Source organism: Lutra lutra, chromosome 7, assembly GCF_902655055.1.
Source record: "Lutra lutra chromosome 7, mLutLut1.2, whole genome shotgun sequence".
Taxonomy (NCBI): Eukaryota; Metazoa; Chordata; class Mammalia; order Carnivora; family Mustelidae; genus Lutra; species Lutra lutra.
Window position 1 is genome coordinate 73294245 of NC_062284.1, and position 25119 is coordinate 73319363.

General features: G+C 46.8%; 1 gene segment (V, D, J or C); it reads left to right on the forward strand.

The window, feature by feature from the left end:
* Positions 1–22509, forward strand: part of LOC125104779 (T-cell receptor alpha chain C region-like) — a 311082-nt gene extending 288573 nt beyond the window's left edge. The window contains 4 exon segments of the C gene segment in view: positions 18750–19004; positions 20484–20528; positions 21202–21309; positions 21963–22509. Of these exon segments, the coding sequence occupies positions 18750–19004; positions 20484–20528; positions 21202–21308 (407 nt within the window).
* Positions 22510–25119: the final 2610 nt, after the last annotated feature.

Consider the following 25119-nt stretch of genomic DNA (forward strand, 5'->3'; position numbering starts at 1 on the left):
ATCTCCTTTCTGATTGTAATATTCAAAGTACATGATGGGCTAGAATAGGCCTTTTCTGGCTATTTTCAGAATATTTAAATACAGATATGGGAGAAGGATAACCACGGCCGTCCTTTAAAATTCTGATAAAATTGTTCTGTGTGAGTTGGGTTCTTTCTCAATAGAAGAGAAAGCCAAGATATTGCTTGTGAGGCCAGTGGAAAACAGTAGATGCTCAAAGGATAAGACCTAAAGAGAAGACAAGTGGTGTTTTTTTACCAGAGCTGAAGTAGACAGGATGTCCTTTAATCAGAGAGACACTCAGCTTTGCAGGCAGAATAGGACTTGAGTCAGTAAAAAGGCTGCCATTGAACCCGCAAAACAAGTCGACTGGAGGGAACAGGAAGCTGTCACTCATAATGATTTGGATGTTAGTCCCTGAAGTTTCAGATTGATTGAAGTTAAAATGAGGAGAGACACTATGGCAGGAATCTAAAAATGGATGACTGCAATGGAGACAACAGAGGACTAGATTTATCTGTTGGATAAATAAAGTTGAAAATCATGAGTTTGACGGGGATAGACGCAGAGATGTGGTAGATAGAGACTTCATTTTAAGTGTTGCACAATAAATGCCTAAATTTCAGTCAAATGGCCTGTGTGTTCTGTGGAATATAAAAAGAAAGGGAAGATGGAGCCCTCTTTGTAGGTGAAAAGGCTCTACCTCTTGGTCTGGGGTAAGAGAAGAGTACGTGGACTTGTGGGTGTTTTGGGCTGACTAGGAAACAGTGTGGGAACGATGGAGGCTATAGGTGGAGTTTTGGGAGTGGGACTCGACTGCTGGTCAGGCCTGGTGAGTAGCATATCAGAGGGATAAGGGAAGGATTGAGGACAAAATGTCTTCGTGTTTCAAGAAAATGGTCATGAAAGGTGAGCTGGAGTTTTGGGGGATCACTGCTATTAAAGTTCTGACATCTGGCTCTAGCAGGAGAATTAACCCCAATGGGTTAATTCTATAATCTCACTCTAAAAAGGACAAGAAGGAGGATTCATTCTTCTTTTGTAGCTCCTCAAGATTTACCTGTCTTGTGCATCTGGGTGATTTCTGTCTTTCGTACAGTGTTGGTTCAAGCTGCTCAGCCTCAGATCACCTGTTCTTTATTTGTAAAATAAGAATAATAATATCTGAGCCCATGGCACAGCTGTGACCTGAACAAGGTAATGTGATGTATGTAGGTTGTTAATCTCCTTGGCATGTAATAGAGTCTCCATAAATGATAGTTTTCTTTCCCCTTCTCTAAGTAGATCAGAGGTTGCAAAGCCCAACACTATAGGCCATTTTGGTATGGTCATTTACTATGGTGGGGAGGTAGGATACAGCAGATTCACCTTTGGAAAAGGGACCACACTTCTAGTCTCTCCAGGTAAATGTTGGCCCCCTCCTGCCCTAATTTCCCCTTCTCTAGTTTAAGGCCTCTGCATGTACTTACATGTGTTTTACCCTTAGGGATTCATCTTCCTTGTTTTATCAGTCAACCTATGAATTTAAGACAGAGCCTTCGTGGGGGACATTTAAAAATGAAAAATAGGGGGAGGGTATGTGCTATGGTGAGTGCCGTGAAGTGTGTAAACCTGGCAATTCACAGACCTGTACCCCTGGGGCTAATAATACATTATATGTTAATAAAAAATTATTTTTTTTTAAAAAAGGATACATAACCAGAGGAAACAAAAAATGAAAATAGGCTGGGGTGCCTGGGTGGCTCAGTTGGTAAGCATCTGCCTTTGGCTTGGGTCATGATCCCAGTGTCCTGGGATCAAGCCCCATGTCAGGCTCCCTGCTTAATGGGAAGCCTGCTTCTCCCTCTCCCATTCCCCCTGTTTGTGTTCCCTCTCTCACTGTGTCTCTCTCTCTGTCAAATAAATAAATAAAATCTTTTAAAAAAATGAAAATAGGCCAAAAAAAAAATGAAATAGGTAACAGCAGAGTTGGAAATAACAGTAGAACCAATTCACTAGACCAGAATGGAGCAGAGACAAACACTCTAGATGATTAGGACAAACCTGGTATCTTTGGAAATAGCCTGGCTTCCTATTCGAAGCCTGGCTATAATTTCTCCCCAGGCATCCCTCCCATTCCTCTTAGCCTTCATACTGCAAATTGAGCTGTGAAATCTTAGACAATCTGTGACACATACATTATTGAGAAGATCTTCCCATTAAAACTGAAGGATCCTTGAGAATAGACGCTCTTGTTCTAGCCCGGAAAGCATCTAATATGGTCCTTTTACCAAGCAAGTGCTTCATAAATTCTTGTTTAATGGAAATCAAGCACCCAAGGAAACCAAGTTTCCAAGCCAAAGGGAAGAAGAAATGAAGTAAATGCCGCTACATCCAGGATGTGGTGGAGAGAGGAAAAACTAGATTGGGAATCCAACAGACCCGTGTTTTGTCTCTGCTACCAACTAACAGTGGAACAGTGGATTTTCTGGCCTCTGGACCCAAGTTTTCCCTCCTTTAAATGGGGAAGCAGGTCTGCATGACCTCTTTGCCCCCCTAGCACCAGCAGTCTATGAATGGGGGGTGTTTTTCTCTCCAAGAATACATTTAGTAGCTATATGAAATCTTGAGGGTTTTCTAACTCATTCGGGTATATCAGGAGAAGAGGTGAAGTGACAGAATTTCTTGCGAGGCGTCAGACACTGTGGGACTGACTGGGAGAAATGACAGACTTGCCTTTGGGACAGGCGCCTGGCTGAACATGGGGCTGAGTAAATGGTAACTGCAAAATGTTTTCTGGTGACAGTGATCAGCTGAAAAGGAGACATCATTTGCATCATCTGTGCCTTACTTATAATGAGCTATGATCTAGTGCTGATGTATTAAGAATTGCAGCACCCAGAGAAATTAGTGAAAGTATTCCAAGACTATACAAGCATATTTTCTCCATGGTGGAATTTAGCCAATGATTAAGACTTTTCCCAGAGATAGGAGGCTGGCAGAAGCTCTAATACCAGAGTGTTTAGCACCAGAAGTGAACTAAAGGGAACTTGATTCAGGGGAAAAGCCAGAAGAGCAGAAAATTGCATGGCCTTGATCTAACAGACACTTTCTACATCCACGGCCATTGATTCAGAGACAAACTGGGGCAGAGGATATTCAAGGTCATCTTACCCATGCCCCCAAATAAGCTATACCAAATTCACTCCAGGGATTGTGTCCCTTTACACCACACATTGTTCAAGGGGAGCCAGTGAAGTGCAGAGAAAGGAGTCCAGGACTGCTTGCTTCAGTCTAGAGTTCTTAACTCCGCCCCAGCTGGTGGCGTGACATTGAGCAAGTCATTGGGCCTCTGTGTGCCTTAGACTCCTCCAGTGTGAGCTGAGTAGGGCAAAGCATTCAAAATCTGTGCTTCTGGGACCTCACTCCTATACTACCCAAGAGTTTATATGACTCAAGGGCTTAGACTGTCATGATTATTTCATAAACAAATATTCCTATAACCCTGAGAAAATAATCTTGTTAATCAATATTCTAACTTAACACAGAAAGAATAACTACCTTCCCAGGGTGTGTGGATTCAGTGCTAGGTCCATGACATGTGGCATTGTTTATCCTCAAACAATTCTAAGGAATAAGGAACAGTGTCCCTATTTTACAGAAGACGAAACTGAGGCCTAGAAAAGTAAATCCCCAAGATCCCGGTGTTAGTGAGTAGAAAAGTCTAGATTCAAACCAGGCTCTGATCTCAAAGCCTTCCTCTTTCTACTGCACTCTGTCATAGACTCTGTACCAGGGCTTACTTAGAAATGAGAGACAATGCCAATCACAGTGAGTAAGGAAAAACATGGAATTTATCTTTTCTATTCTTAAATACTGCCATGACTTAGAGATGGAGCTTTGGGAGATCTTGATTTAAATGCCCTAAATGTCCAAAGGATTCTCTTCCCTTTTTCATGAAGAGACAAAAAGTACAGGGGCTACTGGGAGAATTTACCCTCATGAAGACAAGGGAGCTTACAGCTACCACTCCCTTGTCCTGACTCTCCCTTTGTTTCACTGTATCTTGTGTTTTCCCCAGGTAGACCAGTCACCAGTGTAACTGATCAGCAAGTGCCTGACACAGGTGTGATTTATATAAAATGCAACATTAAAGGCACTTTGGACATTGCTGGATCCCAGAACTTCTGCTCTGAAAGGGAGCTTAGACATCATCTAATTCAGAGCTCTTTATTTTTCTAATATGGACATTAAGACTCAGAGAGGTTGGTTGAATTGAATTTCATCAAGTCAGTGAAAAGTAGGGCTGGGACTAAAGCCTGGGTATTCTGGTCCCCGGATTTCATAGAATAGTGACTAGTGTTTGGTGAACCTGGTAGGAGGTGTGAGATTATGTTCAACACGGGAAAAAAACAAATGAGTTTTACTAGGGAAGTATAAAAAAATGTTCCTTATTATTAGCACCTTCCCATAGGCGCCCTGGGCCTGCTTCCCAAGCTGTGGTATAAAAATGGAAGGAGAAGGAAATGGCCCATTTTGTCATAGCAAAAATCACTGTGGGAAATAATGCAGTCTTCAAAATTGGGACAGGAACAAGACTATTTGTTAAAGCAAGTAAGTTCTATGGAATATCTTGATTTGGATTACAGTTGAGGGACATCTGTTCTCATTGATTTATTTGAGGGGGTGTGCATGGTTTTGTCTGCTATTTATTTACTTATTTTTAAAGATTTTATTTACTTACTTGACAGAGAGAGAGACAGCGAGAGAAGGAACACAAGCAAGGGGAGTGGGGGAGTGGGGTAGTGAGAGAGGGAGAAGCTGGCTTCCCACTGAGTAGGGAGCGGGATGTGGGCTAGATCCCAGGACTCTGGGATCATGACCAGAGCTGAAGGCAGCTGCCTAATGACTGAGCAACCCTGGTGCCCCTTGTCTGCACCTTCTTAAATAAGAAGATAAGTTAGCAATGATAGAGTTGCATTATTATCCGTGAGCATCAGTAATACAAGAAGCATGTCCTGAACACTTAGTGAGGATGGATAAGCCCATAAAATTACCCTAGGTCCTGGCTAGCACTGAAAGTCTATAATTATATGAATGACTCTTTCAACCTGAATTTTCATGACCTTTTTTGTACAATATTTTTTATATAATCTACTGTATATAAAGCAGGATCTTCTATTGGGTTCTGCCTTATTTCTTGTCATCTTCCACTGGTCTTAGGAAAATGAAAGTTAAACAGTAAAATTATACACCTCCTCCCACTTTGGCACATGCACACAGATGTGGGAACATGCTTGGTATTTGACCTCTGTATGACATAGGAATCCCAGACTAAGGTTCAGTTACAGGGTACCATTTTGTATAAGGTTATGTCAGAGTGTGAGCACAGGCTATCAGAAGCTCATATTTGGAACTGGCACCCAACTTTTGATCAGCCCAAGTAAGTCAGATCTCCAGAAATGTGTAAACCCACCTGCAATATTGGATTTACATTTTATATGTAGCAATTTAGCATGGACTATAATAGAATGTCATTATTACTACTACTGCTTTGTTATTATTGATCATAACAATGCTGTGAGTTCAGAATATGTATTTTCTGCCATGTTATTTTTCTTACCCTTTAAGGAGAATCAGTGTCATATTGAGATATTAAGAGAAAAATGCTTGAGTTTTCTTTGGAACCAAGTAACTTGCTTGTTCATTCAGTTGCCCCCTCTCTGCTGAGGGTCATTACGAACCTCACAATCTTTGGGGTTTTACACTGCCTCCTTATTATCTTAGAAATGCTTGCTTGATTTTTTTCCTGCCTAAGGACTTCAATTTTGAAGCTCACGTTTACCCAGCGTATACTTTGTTTTTAGCCTCTCCCAAAACTGGCCTCCTTGTCCCAATAATGGTGCCCAGTAAAAATCAGTTCAACTCATTCAGTGATTACTGGGTATCATCAATAAGCCAGGGACCATAGTTGGTTTTAAAACAAAGAAAGAAACAAAAGAAGAAGCATAAGCCCCTGCTCTCAGGAACTTCCAGTCCCATCAGGGAAACACCACTTACATATTAAAAGTCCAATAACAATGCAGATGTGAGTGTGACAAGGTGGCTACTGTATGTGGTCACGCACATGCCCAGGGGCCTGGCAGGGACCCCGCTGGCTGGGGACAGGACAGTGGTGACAAGGGTCAATCCACATGCTCTGGCAGAGACCAAGCATGATTCTACCTGTGTGTTCCTAGAAAAGGATTTATGTCTGTTATCTGCTGAAATGTTTGACTTTCTTGAGGACAAAAAGCCCCCTTGGCAGAATCCTTGAGTGCTCTGAGGAGAGAAACAGCTGTGAGTCCGGCATGAGTCACCAGGACTCTGGCTCAGCGCCAGAGAAGAAGAGGTGACTGCGTCCTGCAGAGGCATGGTTTTAGCATGTGCCCCAGCGCGGCATACTGGAAATGCTCTTGCTCCTACTCTTTCTGGCAATACATTCGTGCATGTCCCCCCAAAGACTGGTACCTTCTTCTCAGGCATGGCCGCTGAGGTGAGAAAATGCTCCCCCCAGCTCCTAGCCCTGGCCTTGGTATCTTTAGAAACATACCCACTGGCCTCCGTAGGAGGCAGGTTTTTCACAAACTTGAGTGAAGGCTGTTTTTCCCAGAGAAGAAATAGCTAGAGGCTGTTTGTTGATAGTTGTGTTTAGGAAAAGGGGTAGGTGGGGGGTGCTGTCAAACCCCGTTAGGCAGGCTCAGAGCTGGCATTATAGGGAAAATGTGCAGATCAGCCTTTCCAGGTCCCCAGCTTGTAGAGCTCCAGAGAAGGCCCTGTGTCCTCCATGAGACCATGCACAACCCCAGGACCTTTTTGTAATGCACTTACCCAGAGTGTAGCTATGGGGACAACAGACTCACTTTTGGGAAGGGGACCCAAGTGATGGTTATACCAAGTAAGTAAGCTGGGGCCATCCTCTACGAATGACCCCCTTCTAGACACCCCAACCACTGCAACCACTGTGCCTACCCCCAGTGCTGGACAACTTCTTCCGTCCATGGCGGGGAGGGGGAGAGATACAATGTCATTCATCAGTGCCACAACTAAGGTTCTTAGGCAGTCACTGTCCCGAACCTTTGCCTGCCCCTTGTTTCTTTTGCCCTCTGCTTGTCTCGGCATCTCTACCGACCACGCTCCCATGCTCTGTGAAAGTCTGCCCTGCTCTTCCCTGAGGCTGGGTTTCCAACTGAACAAAGACCCACAGTCCATGAGAGGTGGAAGGGTCCTTGAGAACATCTTGCCCTTGTTCTAGGGGAATCTAGAGGCCCAGTGTCTAAGCATCTGTCCTGGGCCACATGGTACAAGCAGTGCAGGGCAGGGGCAAGGTCCCAGCCCCTCAATCCCAGCCCTGAGCTCAGCAGAGCTGCACAGCTCTTTGCTAACATGGCCTTCGAGCCCAGAGTGTGGTAAGCTGAAGGCCAGCAGCACACGCCAGCCAGGAGCTGACGGCTGAGCTCCCGCCTTGGTTCAGGACCTCGGCCCAGGCCATGCCTTCGAGAGCTTAGTTTCCGCATCTCTGAAGTAGGGAGCATGGTCTCTGGTATTCCCCTCTTTCAAAATTATATGGAAACTCTTGTGATTTTTTTTTCTCTGTCCTATGTTTTCATAAAAGCCAGTCCCTGTCTGAATCAAGGTCTTTAGAAATACAGGAATCAGGGGCACCTGGCTGGCTCAGTCAGTAAAGCATGCAACTCTGGATCTGAGAATCATGAGTTCAAGTCCCACGTTGAGCATAGAGCTTACTTAAAAAAAAAAAAAAAAAAAATCAAAGGGCTTTGGATGCTTTGGCCTAGCACCAGTCACTGGGAAGTGCCTGGATCCCGCTTGGAATCTGTCCTGGAACCAGAGAAATGCAGGGACCAACCCCTGGGCCTCACACAGGAAGACACCTAGGAATGGGTAGTTCTAAAGAGCTAAGGAAGGGGGAAGACAGGACAGCAGCATTTCAGGAAAAGAAGGTAGACAGGCTTCAGCACGATAAAGCATCAAGCCTCCTGGGCCCTCCAGCCTCACCGCCTTTCTGAAGCCCCTTGTATCTGACAGAAGAGTAATGGGGTCAGACCCTTAGTGACCTGGCGAAGCAGGCAGGGTGTGGCGGTTTTGGGAGGTTGCTCCCCACTGCTCTGCTGACAGGAGTGTGAGTGTTCTGGGTAAAGGAGGGTGAAGCACTCTTCAGCCCTCACCCCCAGCTCCCGACACCCCCACCCCTGACTCTACGGCTAGGGGCTACAGGAGATTTCCTGCAACTCCCAGAGCGTCCACCAGTGGTTTTTCCCTGGATGGTTTCCCCAACACCACTGGGGCAGTGGGTCGATGGTGGTCACATAAGACAGGTTTTATCAAAGGCTTTCCTCACTGTGTATCAGGAGGAAGCTACAGACTTACATTTGGAAGTGGGACCAGGCTTGTTGTTCATCCCTGTGAGTATTATAGAATTCCTCATTTCGATAAGGGAAATGTGGTAGACAGGAATAGATTATGGAAGGATACTGTAATAATGAGAGCCCGTGATGTGGTCTGCTCCGTCGTTAAGAATCCTTGGTTGTCTGGGAGTAACTCAGCAGGGTGTTGGGTCTAATGACATGGTCGAGGCTCTGCTGAACAAGGGTTTTGCAAACAGTGCTTTTAGAAGACAAATCCTCAAGTTTTGGGAGAAGAAAAAAAACAATAATTTACTCTTGGTTCAGTTTCAGAAGCAGAACTTTCTCCTTGGCAGCTAAGGGGTCTACCCCACCCGACAACCCTATGGCTGAGACTGTCTCTCACACTTCCCCCTGGATCCATGAAATACCTGTCCTATGGGAGAGCATCCCAGCCAGGGTGGGGGCACTCAGGGATGCTGGAGGGGAGTGTGGGGAAGGGATGGGTCTCCTCGAGCTGCAAAAAGCCTCATGTCTTGCCCTTCGTGTGGAGCAATGCTGAATCATTACATTATGGCTACTATTGACTGAATGCCTGGCATACACCAGCAACTACTGTCTTTCACGAAGTTCTCACTCCATGTTCAATTCCATCCTACTGTTAGGTAGCTGGCATCATGCCCACTTTACAGATACGGAAACAGAGCTTCCCGTAAGTAATGTGCCCAGGATTGCACAGCTAGGAATAAGAGAGTTATGAGTGGAACTCGAATCTATTCGACTTCTATTTGACTATTGTCTTCATGTTATCCATGCTACTCACTGTGAGCGCCATCCCCCCCACCCCCCGTACTCTGAGAAGGAAGACCCCAGACCTGGGAGACCACTAATTGGTCCTCAGTGTGCTCACCCTGAGCCTTCTTGCCATGCTGATCGTGGAAGCCTGGAGGCAGCATTTGGCATTTCTGTAGACATCAGCCAAGTCATTGAATTGGGTTGTCAGGATGTAGGGATGGCAGTGAGAGAAGTGGAAACCTAGAAGGACTGTCTACTGAGCATGAAGTGACATGGAAAGAGAAATTTATCATCAAAACCATAGAATAGGCTGTTTAATTTTTTTTTAAGATTGTATGTATGTATTTATTTATTTAGGGAAAGGGAAAGAGCAGACGGGAATGACGGCGGGGAGTTAAGGGAGCTTAGGGAGGGGGAGAAAACCAAGCAGATTCCACACTCAGCGGGGCGAACCCACGACCCTGAGATCATGACCTGAGCTGAAATCAAGAGTCAGACGCTCAGCCGACTGAGCCACCCAGGCCTCCTGGAACACGCTGTTTAAAAGCTCTGTTCCCCCAAGAGGGAGTGCTATAAACCTGTAGGGGACTGGGCAGCCACCCTGGGTGGCAGAGGGCAGGTATTTGTACTAGATCATACCACAGTGTGGACGCAGGTGGCCGAGCACTCACTTTTGGGAGTGGAACAAGACTCCAGGTGCATCCAAGTAAGTGCCTGACCTGAGACTCTCGCCAAAGACGCAGGAAGTCCCTACTCTGCTTTCTTAGATGATGAATCTGCACTTTCTGAGCCAATTTCTCATGTTTCTTCATGAGGCTTGAATGTTTTGAAATTTTAATTTCCAGCCACTGGCTCAAGAGCGGTTTATTTTCTAATGCTAGAAATCTCCCATGGGTATTGGCCTTTTCATCATTACTGAGACAGACTCTTTTGCTGCTTCTAGATTCTTTTGAGATGAGAGATCTTTTTCAGGAAAAAAATTATGCCAAAAATGTATTTTTGTTATCATCGAGTTTTCATGAAAGGTGGGAAATTAAACTTCCCAAAGACGCTGGCCATTGGACACACTCTCACAAAACTCCATATCTAATTGAGAGCTATAGGAAGAGCTTAAAGCCTAATTAATGGAATAAAAACAATAAAAAGTTTAGAAAAGAGAACCATACAGAACACAAAAGAGAAATGAAATAGTCTTAATAAAAGATAGACAGCAGGACTGCAGCAAAAATGAATTAAAATATTTAGAAGGCTTTTCTATTCAATAAATATTTACTAAGCAACTATTACATTCTAAACACTATGCTAGATGGGAGTGAGAGGAAAGGAGGGAGGGAGGAGGGGAGGCAGAATTCAGGTAGGCAGGCAGGAAAGAAAGGAAAGGAAGGGAAGGAAGGAAAGATAGCAGTCTCTGCCATCCAGGATCTCCCAGTAGGTAAACGTATATAAACAGACAACTGGGCTCAGTGTTACAATGTAGAGGAGATCCATGCAAGCTGCAACGGGAACAGACAGGAAGGCATGACCAACTTCCTATCTTAGTTCCCTGGTACTTCCATGCATCCTGCCCTGCACTGTAAGCTCAGTGAGGCCATGACCCTCTCTCCTTCATCCTTACACCTCTACAGCCCAGCCCAATGTCTGGCACAGAAGTGTCACCAAACATGAGTGTTGAAAAAATGCCTTCTGGCTAGGGGAGTGAAGGAAGGCCTGAGTGGAGAGGTAGGAACTATTCAGAACCTGTTGCTTTAGACAGTAGTAAGTATTCCCCAGCAGACAGAGTTGTCGTAGACTTCAAAATGGGAGATTATAGAATCCATCCAAATGCACATGGGTGAGAAAAAGCCCATCTCTCTGGGGAAAACGTCCGCTGCCTTTACCTGTTCATTTGAGCATTTTAGCAAAGACTCTTCCCTCCCAGGCTGCATTTGGAAAGCCTGAAACCCAACCTATTTTTCAAGAACCAGAGTTCCAGTGCATGTAAGAACCATAATGCCTGTGATACGGAAGTAGCACAAGTGGGTTTTAACGGGAAAAAGGAAAAACATCTCTTGATAAATATAGGAAGTCTACGTCTCCACTTGAGAGACCACCCAGGAAACTTCCCTCCATTTGTTCTAAGGAAACTTCTCCCTTAGGACCAAAATCTTCTTTGAAGTACACAGCTCCAAGGTGTGTAGGAAGGTGGGTGGAAAGAAGACTGGTAAATTCACATTTGGGAAAGATTTTAAAGTTGCCGTTGTTTCTAGAAGGTAAACTCTGCAAAGTGTGGAAGCGTTGTGGTTCCTGCCTGTTGATTGCATCTGTGCCTGCCCTCGAGCTGTTCCTGATGGCAGCAGGAGAATTCACTCTACAGCTGACTACTTGTTCAGCAATTCCCCAAACAGAATGAAGCTGTTTTGTGATAATCAGAAAGAAATAATCAGAATCAATAAGACCCCTAATCATGTCCACAGGAGCAGGCAGGAGAACAGATTCAGAACACAGAAAACCAAAGGATTAAAATTTAGATGGAATTTTAAACTCTTGGAACTAGAAAAGGGACTTCTAAGGAATGTATTTATATTTATATATACCCACATGTTCCACAGATCTTAATGAGTGTTTTTTTTTTTTAATGAGTGTTTTAAGAAAAGAAGTTTACTAGATCAAATAAGTTTGAGAAGCTCTGGATTTCTTTACTGCAGGACTTCTCAGAGCCTTTAAAATTAGCTAATATGGCTTGTCAGTATAGAGTATAACAGCACTTTTCAAACTAATTTGAGCTTAGAATCTTTTTTGCAGAAAAATTTTGAAGGACTAGAGTTCTGTGAAACTCTCACCAAGAAGTACCTGTCTAAACCACTCTCAAACTTTGGAGATTTACTTTTCCCCATACGGATGTTAACCCTAATCTTAGAAACCTCTGGAGAAGAAGATTCTGGGGCCCTGTATATAACTCACTCCTGATTCTCACAACCATCAGAGTTAAGCAGTCCTCCCTGTGCCTTTATGTGACTATTCCCCTGGCAATTTTAGCCTCTCTCTCTCTGCCCTCAAGGAATAACAGAACGCCTTTCTAAAGAGCCTTGCGCAGGCCTCGATTCCAGGAGTAACCGTCCCCTAGGTGTGCCATCTATTGCCAGGGCTCTGAATTCCCCCTCCAGATTCATTTCCCAATTAATTCCTGGCTCTTCTTCAGACATCTCCAATTTTCCTCCTTCGCTTTCAGTGTGGAACCCAGAAAGGGTGTCTACCCTCCAGGAAGGCCGACCAGCTCCAGTCTGGCTGTGAGGAAAGGTCTGTGGGCTTATTACACCGAAAGCTGAGGAACTGGGACTCGGTGAGACAGACTTTTCTCTTGGGTCAGGGAAAGAGTGATTTGGAGGAATCTGTAGCATGGGGACAGAAGACATTGCTGCCCCCAGAAGCCTGACCCTGCCCAGCTTAGAGTTCTTGTAAAGCGCCCCACTATTGTGTTGTCTGGTAGCTACAGTCAGTTGACCTTTGGAGCTGGGACCAGGCTGGCTGTGAACCCATGTGAGTACGATCACGCACGAGTCTGGGGCAAAAGTAACCCTCGGCTTGTCTGTGAGAAAACCGGCAATGATTTACAGCAAACTCAGGGGAACAGTAAACACTTGTTTTCCATTTCCTATAAGCTCTCTTGGTGACTTAAAACATTCCCATTTCTCATATTAAAGACAGAAGTCCCAAGAGCCAATTGAGTAAATGAAAGACCGGGCAGAATAATTTACGGAAATGTAGAAAGAGTTCCAGATACTCAGCACTCTCAAACAAAGCCTATACTATCAGCACCAGATAATCAGAACATTCAGGAAATTAGCAACGTGCCCTTGGGGGGGAAGGAATGACTTAATGGGCGAACCCGAATTCCCTCTTATTGCCTATCGCAGCCCTTAGTGGCGACATTCCTTGTTTCAGCTAATGACGTGGTATGGGGATACCTGCTCCCAGAATCTTCTCTGGAGTTTAGGAGTCTTGAACCTCTCCCAGGGAAAAAGTGACCCTGACCCCTACCTAAATGGCAGTTATATTTTGTGACATATCAAGGCACGGAGGCAGGATTGTATGGGCTTCACAGCAAACTTGACAGGTGGACAGATCTGGGGGAAATTCTGGCCCTACCCTTTCTAAAGTCTCTACTTCCTCAGCATCAAAATGCCAAGAACCACATCATAATAATATAAGACAATGCCCAGCAGATAGCAAGCAATTAATAAATGATAGCCTTTCTTGGTTTTTGTTTTTTGTTTTTTGTTTTTTGTTTTTTTGCTATTTTGGTTTTTGGTTTTTGTTTTATTATTAACATATAATGTATTATTTGTTTCAGGGGTACAGGCCTGTGATTCATCAGACTTACACTATTCATAGTGTTTTTCTAGTGATAATTTCATTATTATTATTATTCTCCCCATCTTCATCAAGGCCTTGCTATAAAAGGTTTATATTATTGTAAAGGGGAGGGGTAAGAGCTTCCCTGGGAAATAGAAAATCTAAGAAACAAAGACTCAGGGAGACTTTTAGGATGGTGCTTTCGGAGTCTGGTGGGTTCCAGTAGATTAATATCAAGAAGGATATTACAAATACCTTAGCTGCCATGGGGATGAAGCAGAGTACCGTGTTAATCTTTGGAGCAGGGACCAGACAGAGTGTCCAGCCAAGTAAGTAAAGTGGAGCAAGGGTCAGCCTTGGCAATTAATTCTTCTTTGTCCAGGATGCTAAGTTGAGCCCAGGTATTTTCTTCTGTAGGATTCCTAATGGTTCTTTTCACCCATCCCCAGAAAATTCTCCCATCCAGCATTCAATGCTCAGGAAACATCTTTAGACTGAGACTTTAGGAATCATGAGGCAAGTGATAAGTACATAGTCTTGGGCCCTCCATGAGAAGATCCAAGATACCGCTGCCCTGGACAGGGGTTGTGCCCTACTGAATTCTTGGTTTATTGAGATCACAGGGTACTACAGCAGGATAGGGCAGGAGGAAAAGAGATGAACAAATCCTCAACACAAAAGAGCAGAAGGTCTAACTCTAGAAAGTGTGATTCTCTTGTCCCCTGGGGGAGATCAGTACTTCTACTGAAGCAAGAGGTAGATTTCGTGAGTTTCTGTAATGGTGTCACCTGCAGTGTGAATACTGCAGGAATTGTGGGCAAATTCACATTTGGAAAAGTATCCCAAGTGTCTATAATAGCTGCTGAGTGTTCCCAGGTGGCCCCATTTGCAATCCCATGGGCCAGTGAGTGTCTCTATTCCTTTCCTTGGGAATATCAGTCTTACTATGGGGAGGCTAACTGTGTGTGCTACAATGAATTGTCTTACAGAAGCCTCTATGAAAGGAAAAGCCATCACTATCAATTTTGAAAATCTGTGTTTCTCTAGATCAAACACATTAAAACTTGACTTTAATCGTTCAATGGATATTTTCTAATGCCTTCTATGTTGCCATCACTCTAAAAAATGTTAGACTGACTGCAAAGAAGTCTAAGATAGATGACTGACCTATTCCCAAATTGGATAAGAACTAGCTAAAGGGACATAACTACTGTAAATTTAGCAAGCTGAAAACTATTTCAGTGTGAACAAATTGATGACATCAATAGGCACAATCGAGATTCAGAGGAATGAGTTTACAGCTGGAAGTTGGCCTAGACAGATAATGTTTTATGCAATAGAAAGGGTTCACTAGGCCTGAAGGATAGGTAAGATCTGTATGGGAAAAGACTGGAGAGAAGGGGACTTTCAAGCATAAGGAACAACAACAAAAAAGGCATGATCTTGGATGTGAAGAAGGCATGTGCATTTTGGCCTAAGTAAACACATCTGATAATAAACTGGAAGCAGGGAAAAGCAAATAAAATGTCTTTTTAGACAATAGAGAAAAGGAATTCTAGACCCTTCAAGAGAATTCAGACAATTAGGGTCAAGGCTGGCCACTAGGAACCTGGGGATCCAATTTAGAAATGGAGACCAGATATGAATGTGAGAGGGGGCCAGCCCCTTCTATGGATGCCTCATGTCCTAGGGACCTCCCCTCTCCTTCTTCAATAGGCTCTATGAGGTAGGTTACCCCATTCCTCAGAGGAGGAGAAACCTAAGGGTTTCTGTAATGGAGACATTAGGTGTGGTATGAAGGTGTTGCCTCACGTTTGAAATTTGGCAAAGGAACCAGAGTTTCCATAACTCCTGGTAAGTCCACCCAGGCTCATTGTTTCCTGATGCTCACCAGAGGCTCAGTGGGACCCAGAGTCAGGATTGCTAAGTGGGAACACTTCCGGGTTCCTAGTACCTAACTACAAAGCACTGATTTCGTGGGAGGGAAGCTTTCATGGGAGGAATCACTGTTGTGCCCCGACGCATCGGAAGCACTAGAGCTTTTGGACATGTGCCTCTGCGGTCAGTTTTGAATTATAATGAAAAGTTAGGATCTAGCAGAGCTGAACTTCCACACTGAAAACTTGACCCAGTCTTCCTAAGGCCAACGTCTGAGATGTCATCAGTGGAAGGATGGGCGTTGCTAAGGTGGAACAGGATAGGATGTGTCTCCTCCCAGGGCTCTGGCAGAGGGACCCCTAAAGACCTCCAAATTAAAAGTGATTCATTTCTCGTCCTCAGACAAAAAGAGATGGTTGTGCCAGAGGTACATGGGAGCGGAAGTAAAAGGACTTAAAACAAAGCAAGTTTAAGGATCAGTACCCAGCTTTTTTAACCAAAAAGTTCTGATAAGCAGGAAATTTTGCAAATCTGTTGGTTACTAGGCCATTTATGATCCAACAATTGTTTCTTGAGCACATACTACATGGCAGATACTAAGTGAACTTGAATTTTTTCTCTCAAGTCCCTTATGTGCCCTAGATGAGTAGGCCTTCACCTGAAAACTCTTCCTGTGGGCCTGCAGGTGAAGCTCTATTCATTTAGGGCACAGAATGGACTTGAGAGAAGAAAATTCAAGCTCTCCAGATCATGACAGCCCCTGAATGTCATGCCAGGAAATTTGGACATTATTCTGTGGGCACTAGGGAGTCCCTGAATTATTCTGAACAAAAATGATTCAATCAGCTCTAGGTTTTAGACAAGTACTTTGGAGGATGAGCTAAAAAAAAGAGAATGGGGAGACAGTGAGGGTAGAGAGGGAAGAAAGAGAGGAAATCAGAGGTAAGGAAGCTGGACAGGAGAAACAACAGCAAAAATGCAGATAGGGAAGCCCAAAAATGAATGAAGTCTTGGTAAAAATGAGAACTGGGAGCAGTGAAAATCATCTCAAGTCTTCTGATTTCATTGATTTGCTATGTCATGTTGATTTCTCACTAGCGAAGTTGAGCAAAAATTGGCCTTTCTCTCATGGAGTCACCCTCCCATCCTCACTGACTTAAAGATGGTTTTTAAGGCACACAATCAGCCCTCCATACCATTCCTCAAAAAATCTCATATTCTTTTTTTTTTAAAGATTTTATTTATTTATTTGTCAGAGAGAGAGGGAGAGAGAGCAAGCACAGGCAGACAGAATGGCAGGCAGAGGCAGAGGGAGAAGCAGGCTCCCTGATGAGCAAGGAGCCCGATGCGGGACTCAATCCCAGGACGCTGGGATCATGACCTGAGCCGAAGGCAGCTGCTTAACCAACTGAGCCACCCAGGCGTCCCAAAATCTCATATTCTGTAGCATAGCTCTCTCCAGACCAATGCTGTCCAACAGGACTTTCTGGGATGATCGAAGTGTTCTATCAACCTGCACTGTCCAACACGGCAGCTACAACACTCTTAAAATGAAGTTTTAATTTTTAATTAAATTTTAATTTGATTTTATTTTCATTCATTTTAATTTAAATAGCCACAGGTAGCTAAAGACTATCACATTGGACAGCATGCTAGACCTTCTCCAGCCTGACACTTAGTGGCTCTAGAACTTGATTGAGTGTTTAACCACAACTCAGAGTTGGACATTGGGCCCCCACAGCAACCCCTCTTCCCCTCTAAGCCCAAACTGTACTGGTGGCACCTTACCCTCTACCTTCTCCTCAAGGCCACATTCCCTCAGCACCTCCATACCCTTCCACATCTCCATTCCCAGTCCCATCCATGACTCCCACCAAGGACTAACAAACCCATTGGGGTATGTTGGTGGCACATATGGCTTTCAGTCTCTCTCTCTCTCCCTATAAAAGATTTATGCCCTAGGGCCTTAATCCACAGTGATGTCAGACCCTACTCCCAGCCCCAGATATGGGGACATTGGAGAGGAACAGGCAGAATCCCTTGGGGCCAGAGCTTTGGATGTCCCTCACATGGGACCATGTACCCACCCGTGTTCTGCTACTCCAGGGACAGCCCCACACCCTTGACTTGATACCCTTGGGATGCCTTGATTCAGCAACCCAAGACAAGGCCAAAGGCTGGTGTCCCTGGTTTCAGGTCCAGCTGGAAGTCTGCATTGCCAAGGCCACCCTGGCTGGACTCACAAGTGGGGTGCACCCCTGGTCTGAGAAACCTTGCATGCAGGGTGGGGAGCCGTGGGAGCAGAGAACCACAGGGGCAGGAAACTCTAGTCCCAACCCTGCTGTAAACTCTCTGGGTGGCCCCAGCGTGTTAACCCTCCCAGCAAACCTCTGTTTCCTCTTCTAAAGGCAGGAGGTCTGAAAGAATAAACAACAAGAGTTACATTAAAAACACAAAATCCTACAGAAATACTGAAGAACGATTCTCAGCTCTAATGAAAAGCCTCCATCGACCCCTATTTCCTGGGGGTGAAGAGTAGAAATAGACTGTGTATAACTCAGTAGTACATTATCATGGCAATATCCTGGCATTATCAAGAGCTACAGTTACTCTCATCGATTCAGTGCTTTATAGTTTGTTAACTGTAATTCTATAGAGAGAAACTCCCCCTTTGATTTTCCATGGAGGACACAATGTCTCCATTTTACAGATGAAATTCCTGACATTTAGGGAGCTGATGTGCCTTGCTCAAGACCTTGGATCTAATGAATGGTAGAACAAGGACTGGGAGGCAGGTATTCCGACTTAATGTCTAAAACTTTTACCAAGGAGAAATCTCCTCATGGTGATGTGACCGATCTTTCATCTTAATGCCAGCCAATAATAAACCTCCAATTGCTGTCCACACCCAGCCTAATTTGGGGGGGAGGCCACCCCTGATTCCTAGACATGTGGTTTGCTTTGCTGAGCCTCTATTCTAGGCTTGCTTTGTCCTGTCAGAGCAGCGTTGCTGCTTACTAGTCCCACTGTGCTTTGGAAGATGTTCCTATTAAGTGAAAGAATAAACAGTATCATTAAGGAGCCCTGCATTTCTGGTTTCCCTGAATGCCAGGCAGGGCCAGCCAGAGAGCCTCCATTGAGAACCTGGCCTCTTGGCCAGGACCCGTGGCTTTTGCCTGGCCCTGACTTCCAGTCCACTTAGAACTGGTTTCCAGAATGTTCTTTTCCACCCAAAGCCTGAGAATGTGACTTGCCAGCCCCACAGAGCCTTGCTCTTGCCCATCACTGGCATCTGGCCTCAGACCTGGGTTGGGGCAAAGAGGGAAATGAGCATCTCCTAACCTGGGTTCTTTTGGCCCACAGATATCACAGACCCTGACCCCGCGGTGTACCAGCTGAGAAGCCCTAAATCCAGTAAGATCTCTGTCTGCCTGTTCACCGATTTTGATTCTGAAACCAATGAGCAGCAAGCCCCGGAGTCCACGATGACCAGGCTAAACAGTACCGTGCTGGACATGTGGTCGATGAATTCCAAGAGCAATGGCGTCCTGGCCTGGAGCACCAGCACTGATTTTAAATGCAATGAGACCTTCAACGAGGAATTCTACTCCAGCTCAGGTGAGAGCAGCCTCAGTGCCTGTGCCAGCTGAGGCTTCCCTACTCAGGAGACGCCTGGTTCTTCCCCTAAAAGCTGCTCTGATGGGTGGTCTCGGCCTCATCCACTGTCAGCAAAGCCCCTGCACTCCTGTGACTGAGCACCAGGGAGCTCCATCCTGGCATGTCCCAGGATGTCCTAGGCAAAGAGGGGATGGGGAGAAGGTGGTGGGAAGGGCACTGGCTTCTCACCTGCCCCGAATTCCCACCTCCCTGCCTCTGCTCAGGCTGTTTGCCCCCTCACTGCCCTGTCTAATGCCTTTCTCCAAGATACCTCCCCTTGGTTCTGTCTCTCTGCCAAAGAGCCAACCTCAGCCAGTCGTTCATTCACTCAACAAACACTGGTTGTGCATATACAATGTGCCAGGGGCTGGAGTGAAGGAATAAGTAAGTCAGATGAGGGGTCTGCCCCAAGCAAGCTCCACTACAGTTGGGGGAGGCCATCCATCAGCAAGCAGAAATCTAGAGAACTTCGGATTGTAACATGTGCTTTAACTTGGGGGTGGAGGAAGCAGCCAACTTAGGGACAGAGTCTGGGCAGGGCTCTCTGAGGAAATGCTAGGTGAGATGAGAGTTAAAGGAGAAGAAGGGAGCAGCTGTGCCAAGGATAGAGAGGGGGAGCCTGTGGAGGCCTGACACAGGGGCACAGCGAGGAAGGGGAAGAGCAACAGGACAGGAGATGGACGAAGTAGGGAAGGGCCTCATCTCAGGGCCTGTTAGTCGAGAGGGCAGCCACCCTCCTAAGTCCAATGAGGAGCTATTGATTGGTTTTAAGTAGGAGAACGACATCCAATTTGCTTTTTTAAAAGAGCACTCCAAGTGAAAAATGGATTGTAGGAGCCAAGAGTGGAAGCAGAAAGGAAGCCGTTGCCACAGACAAATGATAGGGGCCTGGACAGGGGGAGTAAGGGAGTTGAGTGGCCAACACGATTTCAGATTCAAAGGGAGAACCAGGCAGGGCTGCAAAGGAAAGAGGAGAGCAAGGAAGGTGGCTGGATTTTCTGCCCAAGCCGCTGAGTCAATGACAGTGCCATCCACTGAGATGGTAACAACAAAGGAACAAATTTGAAGTGACTCCATGGGACACAGAAGGGCATCTATACCCCTCATGGCACTTTGTCACTGTGTGGTGTCTTACTGCCTCTTTCAGACTCCAGACTGGAACCTACCCAAGGGCAGGATCTGTGTCTGATGGTTCCTTGTGGCCTTGTGTTGGGTGACAGGTCCTTTGCACAAGCAGCGTTTGTGAAGTGAATGTAGTAATCCCCAGAAGCCAGGGGCCTCCCAGCGGGTGTCCATAGGCGACAAGTCCCTTCCAGATCTCTCCAGGAGAGCACATGGAAAACCTGTAGACAGAGGCTCATCTGCCCAAATCCTAGAAGGTCTGGCATGGGAGAGTCGGCTCACTCAACTCTAAGAAAATGTCTTTGTTTCTCCTTTTAGACTTTTCCTGTGATGCCACTTTGATAGAGAAAAGCTTTGAAACAGGTAAGAGAGGGGTCTAACCCAGCTTCAAGAGGTACCCACAATCACCCTGACTAGATAGGAGAGGCGGGAAGGGATATATGGATCTGGAATGAAGTTAGGAAGAATGGGAATATTCTTGAATCCCCAGGCTCCTCTCACCATCTCTAACGTGCTTTCCCCCTCTGAGGACTTTCAGGATGAGTCTCTAGTTTCCTAGACCCCCATGACTCACTCCTAGGGCTCTGGAGAACCAAAGAGAGCTTCTCGGTGGCCCAGCTGTGACATTTCCAACTGGCTTGTGCAGGGCCCTGAACTGACCCGCTTCTCCTGAGGGCGTGTTCCCTCTGTGGCCAGTAGCTGGGGTTCTGCCTTCTTTCAAGAAAAGCAGCAGGATTCCTGTAGGCAGGCATCTCGTCTCTCAGGATCCCCACCACTCCCGGCCACCTGCCCTGGGCCCATCCATTTCCATCTGAGTTGTTTTCACTGAATCATCCCTCTTGGGGCAGGCACCTGCTAATCACCCGGGGGCCCAGATCCAGGGGGTTACAGTGAGTTCTGAGCCCTGCCCCATCCCCACTCTCGAGGGAGACAGACATAAAATAAGGATTGAGTGCAGCTCGTGTTTTCCTTTGAAAAGAATAATACAAATAGGCTTAGGAAGGGATATGCATGCCAATAACCTCTTGTTTGGCAGATATGAACCTAAACTTCCAAAACCTGCTCATGATCGGGCTGCGTGTCGTCCTCCTGAAAGTGACTGGGTTTAACCTGTTCATGACGCTGCGGCTGTGGTCGCGCTGAGGTGAGCGGGCATCTCAGGTGGGAGGGAGGGCTGTGAGGGTCTCCAAGGTCGGAAAGCAAACCTCCCCCCAGGACTTGCTTTTAGGTCCTATAGTGGGGCCCACCAAACCCCTCCACTTTCTCTGGTTAGGGGTTACTATTGTAAATAACAGTGGCCTGGAACATTGGTAGGACTCCTCAAGGGACAAGAGGCACCTCAGCTGAGCCATGTCTCCCCTATAAATTATGAAGAATAGCTGTTATTCTCCTCATTTTGGAAAGAAAGACATTGAGGCCAAGTCACAGCAAGGGCCAGCCACTAATGAGTGGAAAAATATGAGAAACTCAGGACCCAGACTCATTTACGCCCACGCCTTCTATTGTACTCCTTTCACTGCAAAACCTACAGGGGCGCCCAATTGCTTTCCTCATGTTCTCTGCCCCCAGTACGACGCAAAGATATTATATACCTCTTATGCTCTAACCCTAGCTCTCTCCCTGTATCCCTGTCATCCTACTGACAAGTGCCTCCTGTTCCACCACCATCAACAGGAAGTCCAGTGTCCGTTCGCTCCTAGAACTCTACAAATGGAGGCATCTCCATCCACATCCCTAACTGTCCCTGACTCTGTGTCCTCGGTAGTCAGCCCTAACCACTGTGCTTCCTCAACCCAGGTCACCAAGAACATGAGAGCGCCTGGCACTCCCCTCGCTCCTGGCTCCCCACCGTACCTCTTGCCCCTCTTCAAGCAGAGAGGCAGACTGTCTGCTCCCTGACATATAAGAAGGCTCCCTCTGCCTCTCTGGCCCCACTGGCAATGGCCACCAGCTGGATCCCACCAGATACTCACCATCAAGGTGCTGAAGAGCTGCCAAACCCTGCCTCTGCCCCCTCGGTTCCCTCACTGCTGCTTGTCACCACTGGACGCTCACAGCAAAGTCAGGGGGCCACTGCGGAGAGACTCCCTGTCCCTCCCGAGACTGCCTCTTACATCCCCTGTCCCCTATCCTCTGGAAGAGGAACCTCCAGTAGGTCCTCCTGGGCTCTAGCTCCCGGAGAAGGTTGTGAGGAGCCCGTTTTTTTAAATAATGTTCATAAATATGTATACCCTTTTCCCCAAGATGTGGGGGAAATTATTACGGAGACCCTGCTGTGCTGTGTATCTGAGCTGCGTTGTATATCCTGCTACCCACGACTTCATTAAAGGCAATTTGGAAGAGCCCGGATGTGCTCCTGTTTGACTGGGTTTGGTCAGGGTCACGTATGGTCGGCTTGCTATTGATCCCTGACTGGGCAGAAAGAAACCAAGGCGTTTGTCCTGATGTTGCTCGGGGTGCCTAATTCAACAAGCTGCTGAAGTCAATCTCATCCTGGAACAACCTCTAAAAAAATTCCACTTAGAAGGCTGAGCTGGGGGGGGGGGGGGGGGGGGGGGCGGGGGGCAGGCAAACCCACTTAAAAGTTGAGGTCCCTGCTCTTCTGTCTTCCTGCTGCACCACTGGGCCACCCATAGTAGGAGGCCCACGTCCATGACTGATCAGGACTGGCCGTGGAAATCTGGCAGGCAGGGACCACACAGCAAGCATCCCCAAAATGCCACCCACTGTCTCCTGCCCTCCGGGACCATTTCCTTTCAGACTGGATTCTCACTGAAACCGTGCATGGCCCCTACAGATTCATGGCTGGGGACCACCCACCAGTCCACTGCCTGGGTCCCACCCCAATGCCCCAACTTTGGGGTGTCCGGTCTAAGAGCAGGGAAAGGGAGTGAAGATTAGCCAGACTTTCTACTTCCCCCCCTCCCCCCAGCCTGGATATAAGAAATGAATCCTCTCTCCTCAAGCTCAGGAACTCTCCCAAGGAGAGTGTGTGTATGTTTTAAGCTCTTAGCAAGAGGACAGAAGGTAGGGCTGCCCGGGGTCCCCGGTATTCTTCTGGGCCTGAGTGCCCTTCCAAGATGCAGCTATCCTCCTCACAATTACTGCCATCAAGCCCAGGGCTTATGGATTCCCAGGGGGAAGGGAGGGTCCTATCCCCAAACACCTCTATGGTTCACACATGTGTCTCCAACCACATCAGCCGGAAATATGCAAATCCTTCCAGCTACAAGTCAGGCCTGCTGCTTTTCACAGGGATCAAGACCCCAGCTCAACAGGGGACTTGGGCATGTCCTTCCCTTCCATAATTTCCAGGGTCACCACCTATAAAATATCTTCTAGGACTGGGAAGCTGCCTCCAGCTCCACAGGCCGCTGACTCTGTAGCCTCTGTGGAGGAGGATGGTCACAGAATCCGTAGTTCTGAGTCCCCTCACCTGCAGCCTAAATGCAAGTCCCTCTAAAGATCACAAAAAGGGACAGCCACAGAGGTCACCCCATCATCACGGGTCCCTCTCACACACAGCAGGATAGGTACCACCTTCCCAAAGGTAAGGTTCTGCCTCATCGCCCTGACACGATGCCAGAGATCCCACCATTGGGAATTTCTTTTAATTAAAGTATTCTCCTCTCCCGATTCAATGAAAATGCCCCTGGGAGGGTTAATAGAGCAAGCCTTTATCAACCCTTAAAAACCTAAGGCAAATTAGTTGATCTTTTTTTTCCTCCTAAAGTAGTAATTCACTATGGTCTGTATACAAAGATCCCGGTGGTCGGGGGGGCAGCTCCACTCCTGAGAGTTGGCAGCAAAGACGCTGAGCCTGAGGGGGACACAGGGGCAGGTGACAGGAGCAAGGACCCTGGGAGGCAGTGAAGGGGCTAAAGACAGATCCCTCCAAGAACCTGGAGTAGGCCAGGGGAGTCTGTGGAATCATGCCATCCCAGGGCCCTCAGTTGTCAGGGCCCTGAAGGTCATGGACCCCTAAGGCCACCCAAGGCCTATGAGGTGACAGGCAGTGGCTGGGGACCCACCCAGACCCACTAAGGGAGCAAGGGTTCCTCCTTCCAGGCCCAGCCCTAGCCAAGGGTGACAAGGCCTCAGGCACATTGGAGGTCATCTGGAAAGCAGGGTCGGCACACCCCTGAGACATTTCCATCTCAAACCAGGCCTCCTCCATCCCAGCAAGAATCTTCCATCAAATCTAAGGCTGTTAAGCCTAAAGCCAATTAGAGCCGAGTCAGAGGGCAGACCAGGAGCAAGTGGGTATGCTGAGGGGGTGATAAGGACACTCCACTCCTCTGTATCCACTCTGTTCTCACCTCTGGCCCCAGGTCCCACCTAGGGTGTCAGAGGGAATTAAAATACCCTTACAATCCCAGACCAAGGGTTTCTGTGCCCCTTAGGAGGTCAGCACAGGGCCTAGGGTCACTGCAGCAGAGCCGCTCAGGGCAGTTAGGGACCAAGGCACTGCTCAACCTGGAAGGAAGAGGCTGCTGAAGAAAGCCGGGTACACCATCATCACATCCATACGAAGGCCCAGCCCTGGAGAACCCCAGGCCCCATGAACAGAGACCAGCCTCGAGGACACAAGACCTCTGTTCCACTAGGGAATGTGTCACCAAGGCCAGCTGTAGAATGGATTTGTCTGGACAGATACCCAATTGCCCAAAGAGCTGAATTAAACACAGGCCAGCTCTGGAGGCAAAAGAATGCACCAAATGACTTCTCACGACCCCAGTTCTAAGATTCTAGAAGATTCTCTGACACTTCACCCAGGGACCTGGCCCCTCGCCAGTGTAACTGGAGTAACTGTCCCCTCAAGAGAAGAGGGTTAATCAAGGATGTGCTTCAGGAACACCCTAAAACGGGGTGGGGTCTTCAACTCCAACAGAGTGACCCCCTCTGCTATGACCCACCATTGGATGGGCAGCCACGTGAGTCTTGAAGGATTATT